A 20,655-nucleotide genomic window follows, 5' to 3' on the forward strand; every position below is an offset into this window, starting at 1 on the left:
CTTGGCAAGTTACATATTCTTAATCTCAATTGCTTATCTTTTAACGTGCTCTCAGAGAGGACTGCACTGTCTTCATTAAATATGATTGAATGAGCTTGTACAACTTCCTGAACTTTCCTCAGACTCAGGTTTTCTCTGCAATATGACAATAATACTATGTTGAGAGAACTAAATAAGTTTTGATTATTTTAGTACACCGCCTGGCGTGTAGAGTAAATGCTCAAAAACTGTGAGCTATCTCCATGATTATTGTATAATTTAACATAATTAGTATTATTGACTGATAATTGTAATTGTAGCAAAAGAATAAAAATAATGTATAATACATGTGACCGTGCCTGTCTTACTTCCTAAAATCTCACAATACTTTTTAAATATTCTTTCTGCTTGTTCTTCCCTACTCTAAGATTTGTTATTTGGGACTTATACTGGGTTTCCTGTACTTTCAAATGGTCTTTTTAAAAATAATGTATAACTAATAATTGTGCAATATATATTTGTTTATTAACTGTCTAGCAACATAATATGACTTTTGAATTTGTTAGAACTTACAGATAACAAGTGCTGTCAGTCTTGAACAACTCTCCATTGTATTTCTGCAAAGTAGAGTTATTTCTAAACTGCCTATGAAAGGACAAGCTAAGCAGTGGAATTTGTACTCAGGAAGTTAGGTAATACTTTATGACGAAGTTTCAAGACTACGAAAATTTGGCATTTGAATGTTTCAAAAGTGTATTTGTTGTACTGTCAAATTAGAAAGAGCAGCAGGGAAACATCATGGGGAAAAAAATGATTTTGCTTCTGATTTTTGGAGTCCTTGCGGCATATTACATTTACACTCCTCTCCCAGATAATATTGAAGAGCCTTGGAGACTGATGTGGGTAACCACAAGTTTGAAAACAGCCCAAAATGTGGTAAGTTCAGAATTTTATCACTTCTGTGAATATCTAAGTTTAAATCAGGAGAAAATCATTATCTTCTTTATTATTTTTTAAAATTTCTACTCTAGGAAATTTCACTTTTAAAGTTGCTTGCTGATTTTAAAAACTTAAAAAATCTTCATTCCTTAATGCAAACCTCTAACAGAATGGACATGAAGGAAGTATTCAAGTAGTCTTAATTTCAAATATTCAAAAACAAAATGTGCTGGCTAAGAAAAACAAAATATCTTATTGTGAGTTTCATGGCATGAATACTGCTAGAACAAAGCATGTGTGAAGTACAAACTTCAGAAAAGGTATGACTGAGCATCACTGTGATTAGTTATATAAAATTCTATGTAATAATCTTGGATTCAAAAATATTCTTACTGAAATATTTTGTAGAAATATTTCAACTGGTAAAAAACCATGGGAAATGGGGCACATGTGGTTCCTAGTTTTGGGAGGGTAAGCAACTGAGATGACAAGGCAGCTGCTTGGTTGCCCACCAGTGTCCATGCTGGCCCTCAGACACCTTTGGTTCTTTTATGGTGAGGCTAATTACTAGAAAATGAAACCATACATTATTTCCTTTAAACTTCTTCGTAGCAAATTGCCTCCCTCTAGCAAAAAAATTAATATTAATAATAACATAATAAGTATTAATAATAATATAATAATAATTCAAGTGTGATACATGCCTTATTTTCACTTTCTTATTAGTTATTTCATCATCTTTGGTAGTTGTATTAGCATATACTGCTGGCTTTCAATATAGGTGGGTTTCGCATCCCATATATACTGCATTTTCGATCTACTAGTTTAGTTGAAAAAAATCCAAGTATAAGTGGACCTGAGCAGTTTAAACCCATGTTGTTCACAGGTCAGCTGTATGTTGTTGTTGCACTTGGGTCAGTTTCACTGGAATGTAGTATCAAGTCTTGTATTTTAAAAGTTATTCTTGAATTATATACAAAATATTTATTTATTTATTTTTATTTTATTTTTATTTTTCAAACTCTGAGCACAGCCTAGACAAAATATTTATTTTGGCTCATTGTTTTATTTTGAAATATTGTGTGGTATGTTTTATCTTCTTTATAGCCACTTTTTTCTAGTTTGTTTTTTTTGTGTGTTGGAGATTGTTATTATTTTTCATATAATATATAGTACCTGGCGTAAATGTTATGTATACCACTTTTGTATTATTCACATTTTAATAAGATGGCTTTTCTTGAAAAGACTATACAAGAATTTTCTGGGGAATAGAGGTAGGGCCAAGATATTTTTTTTCTTTAGTTTTTGCACTCAAGGATTCCTATTGCTACAATGTATATATATAAATTTATATATAATGTTTATATATTTATACATAATATTTATAAATATTAAAATATATACACTAGATATAAAATTTATATTTATATATTGCTATAATTTATATATACAACTAAATTATCTATCAATCCATAGCTATAGATCAATAGGTAGATATAGATATAAATATAAATATAAAACCCTCCTTTATATTTTCACCTATTTTTTCTCTCCAGCCCTCCTGAATCCCCCAGTCCATTGCTGGTTGTCGTTAGTAAAGCATACATTCAGTCACTCCTTTTCAGTGTCATCCTTCACTTTAGAAGTTCATTTGTTTTGCAGTCAGTTACCTCTGGACCTTCCTGGATAATTCTGAGGGTTTTTTTCAGCTATTTATCCCAGTAATCAAACCTTATTATATTTTAGTCCTGTTTGTAGGAGTCTTTAATCATGGTGAGGCACTTTCATTTTTAGTGCAAATATCTATTATCTTTTTCCAGGATCTACCACCTTTAGGGCCCTCCACGCTTCCTTCTATCATGACAGTTGTCCATGCAGTTCTGCTGGTTTCAGTTACTTTGGTCCAATACTGCTCATACTTTGTAGTTCATGGGTTTTCTACAATTCTTAGTGTCTTGGAAGAAATAGAGTTTATCATCATGGTTTTCGTCCTGTGTGGTTTTCTGCAGAGAAAAAGGATAGATTTATAGGCACTTAAATCCCTCACTCCCTTTTGCAAAAAAGAAAAACATGTAATTCATTTGCCAAAGTACATCACGTTACCATATAATCTGGCATGTTTTCCAAACCTTTATCAGAGCCATCACCCATTCATGAAGTAGCCAATTTTTCTTTCAATATTTTTCCCCTACACCTTCAAAAGGAAAAAAAAAAAAAAACAACTTGCTTGAATTATTGTCATCTGGTCCTACCTTGTGCTTTACCAGTCAATTTGATCATAAGATTAAAAATGATAAGTCAAACATGAACAGATCTCTTAATCTCTTTCACCTCAATATATCCATCTATAACCTGGAAATATATTACTGCTTACCAGGTTTTGGTGAGAACTAAATGAGTGCATGAATGGAAAGCAAAGGCCGGGCGCGGTGGCTCACGCCTGTAATCCTAGCTCTGGGAGGCCGAGGCGGGTGGATCGCTCGAGGTCAGGAGTTCGAGACCAGCCTGAGCAAGAGTGAGACCCCGTCTCTACTAAAAATAGAAAGAAATTATCTGGCCAACTAAAAATATATATACAAAAAAAAATTAGCCGGGCATGGTGGCTCATGCCTGTAGTCCCAGCTACTCGGGAGGCTGAGGCAGTAGAATCGCTTAAGCCCAGGAGTCTGAGGTTGCTGTGAGCTAGGCTGATGCCACGGCACTCACTCTAGCCCGGGCAACAAAGTGACACTCTGTCTCAAAAAAAAAAAAAAAAAAAAAAAAAAAAAAAAAAAAAAGAATGGAAAGCAAGTACCTGGAAAAGATTAAAAGCTCAATAAATATGGTAGTTGTTTGTTTATATCTTTCTCCATACAACTGCCAGTATTATCACTTAATGATGGTGATTTTACTTCCCGATGTAATCATATGAAAAATTTTTCCAGCTAAATTTTGACAATATTGAAAAAAATAAGTACTGAAAATAATGCCCCAGTGACATTTTTAGAAAAATAGAAGTTTTACAGAGATACTATATAGATATAGATGTGGACATGGGCATAGATATGCATATGAATATAAATTTGGGCGTGGATTAGATATAGATTTAAATAAGGTTTATAACAGTATAAATATATAGAGTACATTATATAAGTGAATATATATTATGAAGTTGTTAGTATTTACCCCTATCTCTCTCCCTGTTAGTTGATTACTTGCTAGCTTTTACCATTTTCTTTGACTATAACTAACTTCTTAACTTCAGGAAAAATCTAATAACAACTACTGAATATATGTCCATATCATATTTTGGATGAAATTAGTCTGAAACAATATTAAACTAAATAATACAGAATAATAATTGGAACAGATCTTTTAATATATAAATTATAAAATTATGGAGCGCTTATCATGTAGTTTAACTCAAGGATTATATTTCAAATGCTCACAGTTTTTAAAATTTTAGTAATTTCTTTAATCATTATATGTAATCATACCTATATGTCATATACATATCATTTATTTTGTTGTTGGCTAGTTATGACATATTAAGCTGCTTGTGAATACTCCTGTAAAGATAGAATGAACAGCTGTGTTCTGAAAACAGCTCCCCACAATGTAGCCTCAACAGAGCTTTCTAGGATAATTTCAACCATATAGCCCAAGAAAGTTAGCTTCGAAATAAAATAGTTTTTGCAAACACCTGTGAAATTCCTTGTCTTCATTCCAGCCTTTGATAAAATTGCTCTTGCCTTTTTTTCTCTGAATCTAAAAATTTTAAACACTCACAATTTTTCAGAGCCAACATATTAAGATCAAACAGAATATTCATCAGAAATATTCTCCATGTTTTTCAGTTAGAACTGATCTTACTCCTCTTCCCACCTGAGCACCCTATTCAAAATCTTTCCCCATTCTGCCTTGTATAAGAGTTTATTTATGAGTAGAGTGGAGCTTATTCATAGAGTCTATGAAGAGTGAAAACTGTATCACAAGCATCTTGAATCCATCACACCTTCTATCACTGTATTTTGCACATAGTGGGCATTCAGTGCATTTTGTTCAATCATAACATATTCACCTGCATTGAAGACCCACTCTCTCCCACAAGAAATTTACTCCTCAGGGACTCCTCTGAGGTTGACCAAAAGGGAGTCCAGGAAGAGACCCCATGGCTACCAACTCATTTCTGAGTTCTCACAGGGAACTCGGGGAAGGGGTGCATTAAGGGCCCCAGTGCTCTTAAAGGGGACTCATCAGCTTGCCAAGCCAATAAACACTCAGGTTAGAAAGAATTAACTTCAATGTATCTTTTCATTTAAAACCTCCAGGGAAATTCTGGCATCTAATCTTTCTTAAATGCATCTACTGCTGAGACTGGTTGCCACTGCTTCTGCTAGGGGAAGCTTGATGGGATTTGGGAGTTCAGGGTGTTCAGGTGTGTTAGAATCAATACAAATGTTACTAATCTAGTACTAAGAATATTATTTAAATGTGAATGTTAGACAGGTTTTAACTTTCAGCTAAGACATTCGATAGAACTGTGAATTCACTTTGCATTGCAATTCCACAGTCTGCAAGATCATTCATTGGTTCTATTTTTAGACAGAGATGGGAGAGAAAAGACATTTCTTTCTGGGAAGGTATAGTGGTATCTGCATTCCTGACTATGATTTCAGATAGAAAACCCTAAGGATGTAATTTTTCTTTGTGTAACCTTTCAAATGCAGTCACTGCTTCAACTTATCATTTTCTCCATAATGTTTTTATGCAATAGGTACTTGGTCTTTCAAAACTCTCCCTTAATTGGAACTATGACAGATGTTAAACTAAATAACTAGTTTGCTATTGCATTTCATGCATTAATAGAGTCTCATTTTACACTGGCAATGAGGTCATTACTGTCTTTAAATCTAACTAGGTCAGATGCCTAATTCCAATACATATCAAATGTTCTTTTGTTTGAGAACTCCTTCTAGACGGTATTTTATATCAATTATTGTTTTGTCAGAACACAGACACTACCATTATATAAGTATCTCAATAGGATCTGATTCAGAATAGGGAATCTGAGATACAGTCTTTAGAATGCGGGAGTGAGGGGAACTTACCAATAATTGCTGCTTCCTGCATTACTGAAGTGGTAATTCTCAGGACAACAGGAAGCATTGAAAGCTACCTATTTGTCAATGTCCCTATGAATACCAACAGTGGCACAGAGAAAATAATTTAATCTATAATTACACTGGCGAGGAGTTCTGGGAACTGTTTTCCCTGACTTCCCTTTCAGAAACGTGGTGGGGATGATTCAGTGTTGAAAACAGATAATTTTGCTTATTCCTTTGCACGTGTTTAATCTTCATATAATGGGGAAGAGGCTGGCCCAGCTGTTTGATCATCTAGCCCCGTAGTCTATATGTTCCTAATTTAAAATTGAAACAAGTATTTTTGATTCTTGGAGTCCCAACATTACTGGTCTGTCATAGTTTGGCTCCCTTTTACCTCTTCAGGTCCCTTTTCTTTCATGCATCTCTCTCTGGTCCTGACTTTATAGCGTTACTAAACTACATGCATTTCTCCGATTATAATATAAGTTCCCCAGTGGCTATTCCTTTGGCCTAGAATGAGATTACTTCCTTTGTTTGGCCAAACTCTCTACTCCCCTTTCAGTACACATATCAGAGTTCACTTACTATTTGGAAACTCCACCCCAATGCTCACGTCCTGGCAACTAGTAGACTAGCCATTGCCAAAGTTCTTTATGTATATGTCTATGAGACACACTGTTATGTCGTTTTGTAACTGCTTATATATCCATTTTTCCCACTTGACTCTGAACTTCTTTAGAATAGAGAACTTGTCTTGTCTTTGGACTCAAACTATTAATATCTAGCATGAAATCTGACAAGTTGTAATCCTTGATAATTGCTTAATTTTTTTTTACCTGAGGCAATTATTGTGGGCAACACAGCTAAACCTCCAGGATTTCTAACTATGTCATTCAGATTCACCTTTGAGAATATGACACAGGACCATTAAGAACACATATGCATACTTTTATGTTCATGAATAATATTGGCACTGGATATTTGTAACCTAGTATTTTTTTCCTGTCTGCCTTCTTTTAGGCTTGGTTTGCTGAACTCTTGGGAATCAGCCACTTCATGGACATTCTACAGTTCTTTATGAACCTTCGGGAAGTCCCCATCAGATCTGATGAAAATGTCACTGTAATGGAGACAACTTTCAATAATGTTCCTGTCCGCGTATATGTGCCAAAACGAAAGTCAGAGATACTAAGAAGGGGTTTATTTTATATCCATGGTGGTGGTTGGTGTTTGGGGGATGCTGGTATGTGTTCCTTGTTAAAAGTTTTAGTTTATTATAGAACACACATTTTGTTGAGATGTTGACTCCAACATATCAAGACATATATGTCAGATAACAAAATACTTCAGCTGTCTAAAATTTATTTCTTTTAAGTTATGTTGATTTAAAGGGACTAATTTACATCTTCTTCTGAAAGAGAGAATAATCGATATCAAAAGCTGTAGCAAATCTCTGGTAAGAAGAGAAAGTGTTTAATGAGCCTAGAAATTTATTATTAATTACAGATTAATGGAATGTTGCAGTAAAAACAAAAATGAAGCAGTTACACAGTGGATGAAATATGAGGTAATAGAGATGGTGATTCTAGCCTTTCAATAAGCTTAGATATAAAGGAAATGAGAAAGAAGATGCTAGATGGAAAAGGAAAACAAAGTTGAATAAGTGTATTTTATTTTTATTTTATATATTTTATTTTATGTATTTATATATTTCTATAAATACATGTAATAAAATATTTTACTATACATAATTTTATTTGATATATAATTTTAATTTTTTATTTTATTTATAAATCTATATTTCATGTTTTATATATTTTATATTACATACATTTTATATTTATATATGGGAGTTCTATGAACATGTTTATCAGTTGAAGTTAAAATGGTGGTAAATTAAGGTGTGTTGGGGAAACATGTGGAGTGAGGGCTGGAGGAAGGGATGGGGGTCATCTCACCTAGAGAATATGGAAGGGAATTGGATTCAATCCAGAGGGGAAGGATTGGCAACACGTGGGAGGAGGAGCATGTCTTTACCTGTGACAGAAGGATAAGAGGTATTGGTGGGTATTGATATAGACTGGAAACGTAAGTTGGAGCAGTAACTAAGGTGATTCTGTCTATCATTTTGTATAAATTCAGGCAGTAAAATCATCAGCTGACAACGCAGTGATGTTTCTAACACAAAATCTGACTATGATACACCACAGTTTTCACAAGTCTCTGCACCCAAAGTACTTCTTTAAAAACTTTTCCATCAAAGTATCCTTGAAGAATAGGAATGTTTATTAAGGAAAAGAGCTAAACAAGAATAGGCCCTGAAACAAAATAGCATTTGCCTGATGCATCCTATTTCAATATTAAAGAGAAATGTAAAAATTTATATTCTAATCCAAAATATAAGCATTTATATAATAAATATTTAATAGAAGTTTAAGACTTTGTGTATATTTGACATTTTAAGAATATTCAGCACTTGATTTTGGAAATATCACAAGATAACATCTATCACTCCTTTCATGGCCCCAAGATATGGTCTTTGTGAGAACCTAATATCCTGACACTTTCCCTTTAGCACTTTGTATCTCTCCATACATTTATTACTGCCAAATTCTATTTTATCTTTTAAAAATTTTCTTATTTGCAAAAGGGAGCACTTGCCCAAGAGCAATGGCAAACATGTATGGCCCATTCTCAGTTTAGACACGTGCCAAACAAAACAAAACAAAACAGAAAATACATTCCTTCTTGTCTACCTAGAAAATATGAATACATAAATCAAGTCTCACCTTTCCCTACCTCCTCTTTTCTCTTCTCCCTCTACAATTTCCAAAGAGCTCTTTTTGTACCCTTCCATTAAGGCAACTATTATTTTTCATTATTCCTTTTGGTTTATATGCCTGCCCCTCTCTACTCCTACCTATAGTACACTGTGATGTCCTCAAAGTCAGGGAGTTAACATTTATGTATTTGTACTTTTAACACCCAACACCTGCTAAATGAAGGAAGCAGAGATTAATCTTGAGGAGAATAAAATTGGTTTAAATTATCCAGTGTAAATATACAGGAAAGGACAAGAAAGCTGGCAATGCACATGTAAAAGGATCACTGAGCAGAATTCACGTTCTATAGCTATGATGAAATATTAGATACATTATTAATAGAAATATTTTCTGGAGAACATATGAATGAGGAACAAGGCATATTAGCAGGCTTTCTACTGGAAGAAATACCCATAAATTCATTTGGCAGTCTCTAATTTTATTTTATTTTGTTTCAGCTTTTTTAAATTATGACCTTCTGTCAAGACGGACAGCTGATAGACTTGATGCTATTGTCATATCAACCAAGTAAGATCACTGTTGGTTTCTTTAGTTTTTGGCAAGGTGCCTTATGTAAGGTGCTCTCAGCTGTTTTGGTCATTCCTTGGTTATACTAAGAGAGTTCCAAGTGAAATTGAGAAGGTGAGCATAGGGAAAGTGAACTTGAGCATGAAAAGAACAGAGTCAGAGAGAAAACAGTAAGTTAGATCAAATAGGAATCAAAAACAGGAAGTTTAGAAATAATTAGAATAAAATTGGACTATTGCATCTCATGGGCAAATTACCTCTGCTGGATTTCTAGCCTAGCTCTCATTAGCAGAGGAAATTAGAATAAGGGCTTCTGAATCAAAGAAGCCACTTGAAATCTTGGTTCTAAATCAATTCTATGACTTTGTACAAGTTGAATACTATCTCCTTAGCTCTGTTTCCTCACATGTAAACTGAGAATCATAAGATATTTTCTACATAATAGGGTTGTTTTGAGGATTAGGTGATAAAGTGCATTTAAAGTATGACGTACAGTGTGTGTCATAGTGTAACTCTTCATTAAAAGGAATTAGTCACCAAATCACACACAGGAACAGACAAAATCTATTCAGAAAAAGCATTGTAGATCAATAATTACTAGAAAATAATCCCAAAGGGAATGAGCAGAAAAATGAAGAAGGTATGAAAAAACATAGTTTCATGGCATAGTAACCACATGCCAACTTGGTCATTATATTAAGTTAGAATAGAATAATTGCTAAGATTTGCTTGCCTTTTATTGGTTACCAGTGTAATGATTATAAAAATCTAGCATTCTGGGAGAAATTACCTAGTAGAACTTAACATCTGTAGTTCTTTCTGAAGCCTAATCCAAGTTTTTATTCAAGCCTTGTAAAAATGACATTTATAAAAGTTTTCAAATCAAGCATCATCATAAGGATGAAATCTGTCTTTGGATTTATAATGACCCCAAAATCAGATTTTCTAGAAGAAAATTTTTCTTTTGATTTTTGAGTTAGAACAAGCACACACAAATTTTTTTTTAATTTCAGCTTATTATGGGGGTACAAAAGTTCAGGTTATATATATTGCCCATGTACTGCCCATCCCCTCCGAGTCAGAGCTTCAAGCGTGTCCATTCCCCAGACGGTGCGCAACACACTCATCATGTAGGTATACACCCATCCCCTCCCCCCACCCCCACCACAGTCTGATACCCAATTGGTGTCATTCCCAAATATGCATTTAGATGATGATCAGGGAAACCAATTTGCTGGTGAGTACATGTGGTGCTTGTTTTTCCATTCTTGGGATACTTCACCTAATAGAATGGGTTCCAACTCTCTCCAGGAGAACAAAAGGGATTCTATATCACCATTATTTCTTATAGCTGAGTAATACTCCATGGTATACATATACCACAATTTACTAATCCATTCATGAATTGATGGGCATTTGGGTTGTTTCCACATCTTTGCAATTGTGAATTGTGCTGCTATAAACATTCGGGTACAGGTGTCTTTGTCATAGAATGACTTTTGTTCCTTTGGGTAGATGCCCAAAAATGGGATTGCTGGATCGAATGGTAGGTCTACTTGAATCTGTTTAAGGTATCTCCATATGCTTTCTACAGGGGTTGCACTAGTTTGCAGTCCCACCAGCAGCATATGAGTGTTCCTGTCTCTCCGCATCCACACCAACATGTGTTGTTTTGGGACTTTTTGATAAAGGCTATTCTCACTGTAGTTAAGTGATATCTCATTGTGGTTTTGATTTGCATTTCCCTGATGATTAGGGACGTTGATCATTTTTTCATATGTTTGTTAGCCATTCTTATATCTTCTTTTGAAAAATTTCTATTCATGTCATTTGCCCATTTTTTGATAGGGTTGTTTGATTTTTTCTTGCTGATTTTCCTGAGTTCTGAATAGATTCTTGTTATCAGTCCTTTATCTGATGTGTAGTATGTGAAAATTTTTTCCCATTCTGTAGGTTGTCTGTTTATTCTTGTGACTGTTTCTTTGGCTGTGCAGAAGCTTTTTAATTTAATCAGGTCCCATTCATTTATTTTTGTTGTTGCTGTGATTGCCTTAGGGGTCTTCTTCATAAATGCTTTGCCTAGACCAATGTCTGTAAGAGTCTTTCCTACATTTTCTTCTAGGATTCTAATCATTTCACACTTAAGGTTTAAGTCTGTTATCCACCGTGATTTGATTTTTGTGAGAGGTGAAAGCTGTGGGTCCTGTTTCAGTCTTCTACATGTGGCTAGCACCATTATTGAATAAGGATTCTTGTCCCCAGAGTATGTTTTTGTCTGCATTGTCAAAGACTAGATGGCTATATGAGGATGGTTTTATATTTGGATTTTCTGTTCTGTTCCATTGGTCTGTGTCCCTGCACTTGTGCCAATACCAAGCAGTTTTAAGAACCACAGCCTTGTAGTATAGTTTGAAGTCTGGCAAATTAATACCTCCCATTTTGTTTTTATTGCTTAAAATTGCTTTTGCTATATGGGGTCTTCTCTGATTTCATACAAAGTGTATAATTATTTTTTCTATATCTGTGAAAAATGATGTTGGTAATTTAATAGGGATTGCATTGAATCTGTAGATCACTTTGGGTAGTATAGACATTTTAACAATGTTGATTCTTCCGATCCACGAGCATGGTATGATTTTCTACCTATTTACATGCTCTGCAATTTCCTTCCACAGTGTTTCATAGTTCTCCCTATAGAGGTCCTTTACCTCTTTAGTTAAATATATTCCTAGGTATTTTATTTTCTTTGTTGCTATTTTGAAGGGTATTGAGTCCTTAATTTGGTTCTCCGATTGACTATTATTGGCATATATGAATGACTCTGATTTGTGTGTATTGATTTTGTAACCTAAGACTTTAATGAATTCATTGATCAATTCCAGGAGTCTCTTGGTTGAATCCTTGGGGTCTTCCAGACATAACATCATATCATCAGCAAAGAGTGAGAGTTTGATCTCTTCTTTCCCTATTTGGACTCCCTTGATTCTGCTCTCTTGCCTGATAGCTCTCGCAAAGACTTCCAATACTATGTTGAAAAGTAATGGGGACAGTGGGCAGCCTTGTCTGGTTCCACACACACAAATTTTTTTAGATTGAAAATAATTGACTTAAAAATTGTTATTCTGCTCACAGCTACAGACTAGCACCTAAATATCATTTTCCAAGTCAATTTGAAGACGTATATAATGCATTGAGGTGGTTCTTACACCAAGATGTTCTTGAAAAATATGGCATAGATCCTGAAAGAATTGGTGTTTCTGGAGACAGTGCTGGTGGAAATTTGGCTGCAGCAGTGGCTCAACAGGTATGATGCTTAGATTTATTTTATTTTCTAAAATGTCCTACATTTAAATATCTTTATTTCAGACATTAAAATATCAATAGAAGTATGTTATACTAATATATTAAATATTAGGATACATAGAGATTAACAGAGAAAATTTATCTATCTAGTCGTTCTACTCCTATCTCATGTCAGGTTTCTTTACATTTTTTAATAAAATGATAAAATACTCTTTCTAGATTGTTGGTTTAAACATGATTATTATGGTCAGTTAAGCATCATACTGTTTTGTTATATTAGGGAATGCACATATAAAATCAATCAATGACACCAATCACCATAACTAGAGAATCAGATGGTTCCAGTATTCTTCAGTGGAGTATGCTAAAACTTGCACAAAGAACCAGAATAATCAAATTGCTCTCAGAAAAAAAAATGTTAGCAAGTTCAAATATACTATTTACTTGGAGAGGAAATCACAATTTCCAGATGTTAATTATGCATACTAGTTATATGACATTTAGCTAATGCTATACACCTATTAGCTAGCAATTTAAAGTATTACATAATTATAATTAGCCTACTAGATTATGGGTAAAATTGTTTTTGATACTGGTTTTCTGACTTAAGAAACAAAACAGACATTGATGTTTTAGAACCAATGTTCCTATAGGAAAAAAAATTATATAAGCTTTGCAAATTAATGTCTACAATTTAATAACTGACTTTAATCACAAATGTTTCCCATAAATTTATTGTGTATTAAAATATTGCTGTTGTTTATGTTGATTCTGTTATTTCTTTTTATACACTTTGTTAAGTGTATGAATTTTGACTAGTGACATATTTAAGATAAACTTCTCATGATTTCTTGCCAAAGGAACAATACATATCCTGTGATTTATTCTAATATGCTGTAGAACAGACACATGCAACTTCCCCCAGATTAAATTTTACACTGCCTATTCATTGTTATTCTGAGAGGCATCCTGATGCAGTACAAACAACCCATCAGGAGACATGGATTTTTGGAGCTAAACCAATGTCCCACTGTGACCCTTGGACAAGTCACCTAATCTCTTCAAATATCAATTTCTTTTTATTGTGTTGCATAAGTCTCTCCTCTTATGTAATTCAGGCTTCTATAATGGTAAATCAGTTAATTCTGACCCATAATTATTAAAAATCTGGATAAAACAACTTTTAATATTCTGTAAAGCTTCAAAGACTTAGATATAGATAAGAAAATATGATACAGAAAATCTTCTAGGGCAAAAATAATCCAAGCACTCAACATCCTCTATGACCTAAAGGCATACACTAATCAAAAGGAAACAAACCATGATAACTTTGGAAGCTTCTCAGGGTTAAAGAGTTAAAGTCGAATTCAAGGGCTCTTCAGACCTGAAGACACTCATAAACCACTCCTCACTTTAAGTGAGGCCTTGAAGAGATATGCTCTCAGGGACATGGTGCAGCTGATCTTAAAAAAACCTCACATCCCCTTAAAGCCTTTTATCACATAATCTGGATGGTTGGAGGAACCTTAGGACTTCAATTTAAATTAAGTTGGTATGGGTGTTTAATATTCCTGTGCGTTTGACTAAAATGCATAAAAATCCTCTCTGGAGAAATATGGTAACATCATAGAATTTAAATTATTTCTGAAAATACTTTTTGAAATTTAATGTACAAAACACTGCAAAATATACCTAGGCAAACAAGTAAACAAGAAACCATGAAGAAAAGCAAGCTAAATCAACAGATAATAAAAAATGCTCCACAAAGTTCAGATATTAGAGCTATCAGCCACAGAACATAAAGCAACTATCCTACTTTTTTCAATCAATTCACAACCAAGATTACAAACTTCAGCAAAAACTGGAGTTTTGAAAAACAAACAAAAATTTTAAACTAAAAAATAAAATTATCAAAATTAAAACTTTAACAAATGGCTTAAGTGATTTTACACACTGAAAAGATGACTTATAAGTTGAAAGACGAGAAAGATGGCTCATATCAACCCATATATAGCCATACAAAATAAAGCATGAAGATCCAAAAAGATAAAAAATATAGTGGATACAGTCTGAAAATCCAATAGTGCTTTAACTATTACACCAAAGACAGAGGAGAGAGAATGCAGGAAAGAAATATTTAAAAATATAACAATAGAGCATTTTCTAGAACTGATGAAAGATGTCAAACTACAGATAAAAGGAGCCCAGATAAAAGCATCATTTTTGAAAAGGTTAAAAATAAATAAATAAATAAATAAATGGGAAAGAAAGATACATATAAACATAGCAAAGCAAAAGTGTAGACAACCAAACAACAAAAAGAAATATAAAAACCATAAAACAGAAACAAAGAGTACCTTTACAGAAGGACCAGTTATTCTGATAATTTACTTCTGAATAGCAACAATGTAACTTCTAAGCCAGTAAAATAATGCTATCACAGTACAGAACAAAAATGACTTCCAACCTAATTTTATGCCCCACAAAAATAGATGTGGATAAATTTTAATGAACTTGGATAGTTAAAAATAAAATATACAAAATTAAAATATAATAAAAAAGGAGCTATAAGTTGAGAGGAATGGAAATGATAGATTTTAAGTGTTATAAACTCTTTTTATTTTCCAAAAGGAGATAAAATATTAGAATTGACTTTTGATCAGTTCATTTGCCTCTGAGAAGTTAAGAATACATGTAGTAACTCTTAGAGTAACTATTTAAAGTATAGAAAAAGTGTATAACTTCTAACCTATTATAGAAAAAAATAGAATAATTGAAAGGTCAACAACTCTGAAATAAGGCAAATATAGAGAAAAAGGAGGAAAAGGATGAATAAAATAAGGTGGTACATTGAAACCAAACATTTTAGTAATTATATTAAATAATAGCAATCTAAATGATCTGATTGTAAAACTAACATTATCAGAGTCACTGAAGAAACAATTTCTGATCATATGTAGTTTATAAATAGCATATTAAAAGCATAAGTAAATGGAAAATTGGAAAGTAAATGAGAGGAAAATACATACCCTGAAATGTCATCTAAAAGTATTGCTAGCTTAAAAAAGTCACATCATTATAGAAAAGGTTTAAATTATCAAGAAAATATAATAACTCTAAATCTGTATAGATTTAATCATATAGCCTTAAAGTAAATGAAGAAAGTACTAAGAGAATTACAAAGCAAGAGATTTAAAAATACCTCTTTCTGAAATTAAAGAGAAAAGCAGACAGAAGTAATAGGAAGACGAGAGACTACAGGAATAGCAACCAACACATTTAATGTAAAGGATGTATAAAGAACAGAATAAGCAAGGACATAATGACATCTTTTAGATGTTCTTCACATTTAGACTGAAATTTTATAGGAAATTGGACATCCTTAAAAGCATATGTTAGAAAATAAGAAAGGCTGAAAATATGTATCTGACTCAAAGGATTTTTAAAAAAGAACAGAATAAATTCCTAAAATACAAGTAAGCTAATAATAATGATAAGATCAGAAATTATTACTAACAAGCTTACAGTACATATGAACAAAAAGCAAAAACTTAATGCTTTGAAAGGACTAATACAATTTAAAAATCTCTAGAAAAACGAATGAGTAAAAACAGAAATTAGGTACAAATAATTAATGATAGGATTAAGAAAGGAGCAGCACTGTAGATCCTTCAGAAATGAAAAAGAATTAGCCTTTAATATATTAAAAATGCACATTGTAATTCTTGAAAGAGGTAGTTTGAAAAGCTTTTAAATTAAAGAAAAATTGAACAACCTTTAAAATAAATGAACAAATTCCAAGAAAAATATAACTTGCCAAACAGACACAAGAAATGAAACTCTGAGCCATTTTATAACCATTAAACAAACTAAATAAATATAGGTTGAGTATCCCTAATCTGAAAATTTTTAATTCAAAATGCTTCAAAATCTGAAACTTTTTGAGTGCTGACATGACACTCAAAGAATTTTTGGATTAGGGATGCTAAACTGGTAAGTATAATGCAAATATTCCAAAATCCAGAAAGATTTGAAATAATCTGAAATCCGAAACACTTCTTGTCCCAAGCATTTTGGGTAAGGATGCTCAACCTATAATAAAGTATAATACCAGTAAGAAACGTCATTGGCACAATATATTAAACATTCACAAATAAACTAATTCTAAATAAACACAAAAATATATGTCTGAGAATATGAAAATAGGGTATATTCCCTAATTTATTTTCAGAGAAGCATAATCTTTATGACCATTCTGGCAAGAGCAGTTTCAGAAGTATTAACAGTGGGCCAATCACACTCATAAAACTAAGATGTTATCAACATGTACAAAATATTAGAAAACATATACATATAAACTCGCATCCATATATACCTTGACCAAGGTGCTAATAATGCAAAGAAATTATACTTTATAAAAATCAGTTAATTTTCCCCAGGAAATTAAAGAAGCAAAGTCATGTATCATCTCACTAAATGCGGAAAAAGGATTTAGGAAAATTCACAATAACAATTTCTAGTTAACTAGAAATAGGTGGAACTTCCTTTACCAGATAAACTACATGGATTAAGGATATGCACAAATGATATAATTCTAAAGAAACCTACAATATTGAATATCATAAAATGGAACGTAGTGATAACTGGGAGGGAAGAAATATGTGTGATCAATTCAGAGCACAAGGTGAACTCCCTGAACCTTAAATATACTTGTTATATTTTACATTTCAGATTTATGAAGTTATGTGCTTGATTTTATGAGTATTTTATTTAATGATAAAAGACAGTTTTAAAAAAATCTGCAGGTTCAATAATTTTAGTTACCTGTAAAGTTTAATTTATTAGTCAAATATAAAATGTTTTTTTCTTAACTCTATCTAAAATCAGCCACCTATTCCCTACCCACACCTCTACTAACGTAAACAGCATCCTTCATAATAGGTGTTGAACAAAATTGAATGTGGCAATCTTACCTGAGACATAACACTGAACTGATTATTAAACAGATAAATTATTTTTACACAAAACTATCTAACTAATTCTAATTATTAATATTAATTTTGTTCTAAATGCAATAAAATAAACACTGCAGACATTTGCTTTTGCTGATACACGTATATATTTTATTTTATTTTTTGGAAAATGCCATATTTGTGCCAAAGGAAAAAATGTCAGAGTGCTGTGGTTTTCAACACTATATAGAAAACACTGTTGCAAGTTTTCAAAATTAGACTTCCAATTTGCCCCTTATACTTTACTCTGAGAAGCGTCAGAATGTATTTGGCTCTAATAATTACTATTTATGACCTATACCAGTGAATCTCAAATTTTAGCATGTATCAGAATACCCTGAAGTATTTTTTCAAACTCATAATTGCTGATCTCTACCCCTTGATTTAGTTAGTCTTGGCTAGAGTGTAAGAATTTGTATTTCTAACGAATTCCCAGGTAATGTCACTGTTCAGAGACTGTACTTTGAGAACTTCATCTATGAGACACAGTGGGCCGTTCTAACTTATAGGATGAAGTAGACATACATAAAAACACCTGGCAAACTGTAATGCTCTATATTACTAATTTACAAACACTTTTAGTCATATACTCTATTAATAGGAAACTTTTAGTATACCCTGAAAGTATGCATATTGATTTATAGATAATATTTGTCTTAATAAACTAATGTATGTTGAATATTTAAAACACAAAAAATTAAAATGAATTAGACTTTTATAATTGGAATGAAAATTCTTAGACTTTCTTGTTTAACTTTAATAAACATTCTTGTATTTTTGGCTGCCAACCCCCACATAACACCAGAAAGAGTTATTTCCCAATTAAGAGACCACTGCCCTATAGAAATTGAAGACATACTGACATAGATGACTATAGCACAAAGTAAAAGAACAGACTTGAAATACCATTAAAAAAAAATTAATATGATCCACATCTTTTCACAGAGGGGCTCTAAGGCCTACCCAGGATTTTTTTGTTTTGCTGTCAGAGCCAAATTAGAATTCTTAGTTATTTTATCCTTCCCTTAAATGTTCATGCTTGTTAATATAATAATATATGTGCACAAATTTTTTACTTTCAAAAAAAGATTGGATTCCTGTGGTGGCCATTTTTTATTTTAGAAGTAGAGATTTTGCTTTTTGATCACATATGGCGCCTTTCCCCACTCGTGGGGAAAATAGTGCAAACCATTTTGCTTACATTGACAGTATTAACAGACTCTTATAATATTAAGAACTGGAAAGTTCTTTAAGATATATTTTTGTTGTTTCTGATTATCTTTTTGAGATTCTGAATATATTGTTTTTAAGTGAAAATATATGGTTTTAAATGAAAATTACTCACTTAAGCAACTTAATTTAAATTGTTTTTCAGCTCATAGAGGACCCAGATGTCAAGATCAAACTTAAAATACAATCTTTAATATATCCTGCCCTTCAGACTCTTGATATGGATTTACCGTCATATAGGGAATATCCACACTTTCCAGTTCTACCCAGATCACTTATGGTCAGGTTCTGGAGTGAATACTTTACCACAGATAGATCACTTGAAAAAGCCATGCTCTTCAATCAACACATACCAGTGGAATCAAGCCATCTGTTCAAGTTTGTTAATTGGAGTTCCTTGCTCCCTGAGAAGTTCAGAAAAGGACATGTTTATAATAGTCCAACTCATGGTAGTTCCAAGCTAGCTAAAAAATATCCAGGGTTCCTAGATGTGAGGGCAGCCCCGCTGTTGGCTGATGACAACAAGTTGCGTGGTTTACCTGTGACCTATGTTCTCACTTGTCAATATGACGTTTTAAGAGATGATGGAGTCATGTATGTCACCCGACTTCGGAATGCTGGAGTTCAAGTGACCCATAACCACATTGAGAATGGATACCATGGAGCACTTTTCTTTAATGAATTTAAAATTGAGTATAGAATACAAAATCAGTATATGAGTTGGCTACATGAAAATCTATAGTGCAAATCTAAGCAACGGTTTATTAAAAATATATAAGCCTCAGAACAGAAAACAAATTAGTGAAAATTAAAGGGTTGGTGTTTAAATTGATTTTTATCATCTGTGACCTTCCTAAGGTACCCAGCCATAGTGGCATTTTTTCGATAGCTAACAAATTCTTCCCCATTTTATTCCTTATTTTAAGTGTTATTCACTGACTTCTGTGAAAATACCTTCCTGTTTTTTCTGATACTGTTACTTACTTCTTATATGTCTAATTTACAGTCCTAGTTTTTTTGATTGCCTAAGAGTATTACAGTTGAGAAGAAAGTTTGAAACAAACACATCTAGTTTGTGAAATGCCAGAGTTTTAGTGAGCTTGGATTTAGAGCATTGAAATATATCTGTATAGGAACTGGTATGAATTATGTGCCAACTCTAAAAAATTTTGCCTAAATGGAGAAACATATCATGCTCATGGATAGGTAGGATCAACATTTTTAAAATGTCCATACTATCCAAAGTGATTTACAGAATGAATGCAATTCCCATCAAAATACCAATGGCATATTTCACAGATCTAGAAAAAAATAATTCTATGCTTCATTTAGAACCAGAAAAGAGGCCGAATAGCCAAAGCAATCCTAAGCAAAAAGAACAAATCTGGAGGGATCACATTACCATACTTCAAACCGTACTACAAGACTATAGTAACCAAAACAACATGGTATTGATACACAAATAGAGACATAGACCAATGAAACAGAATAGAGTACACAGATATAAAACCACCTACCTATAGCCAACTGATCTTTGACAAAGTAGACGACAATGTACACTGGGTAAAAAAAATCCCTATTCAGTAAATGGTCCTGGGAAAATTGGATAGCCACATACAGAATAATGACTCACAAAAATTAACTGAAGATGGACAAAAGATTTAAATGTATGGCATGAAACCATAAGAATTTTGAAAGAAAATGTAGGAAAAACACTTCTAAATGTTGGTCTAGGCAAAGAATTTATGACTGAGA

The 20,655-nt window shown here is 32.8% G+C and overlaps 1 protein-coding gene across 1 annotated transcript; it reads left to right on the forward strand.

Annotated features, from left to right (window-relative positions):
- The first annotated feature begins 720 nt into the window (after positions 1 to 720).
- On the forward strand, positions 721 to 20,160 carry AADAC (arylacetamide deacetylase). Its single transcript, XM_045556192.1, has 5 exons — positions 721 to 915; positions 7,026 to 7,248; positions 9,286 to 9,355; positions 12,488 to 12,659; positions 19,046 to 20,160. Exons 1-5 carry the CDS (start codon positions 778 to 780, stop codon positions 19,640 to 19,642), a joined length of 1,200 nt encoding a protein of 399 aa, XP_045412148.1. The 5' UTR covers positions 721 to 777; the 3' UTR covers positions 19,643 to 20,160.
- Positions 20,161 to 20,655: the final 495 nt, after the last annotated feature.

Source organism: Lemur catta, chromosome 1, assembly GCF_020740605.2.
Source record: "Lemur catta isolate mLemCat1 chromosome 1, mLemCat1.pri, whole genome shotgun sequence".
In the NCBI taxonomy this organism is placed as follows: Eukaryota; Metazoa; Chordata; class Mammalia; order Primates; family Lemuridae; genus Lemur; species Lemur catta.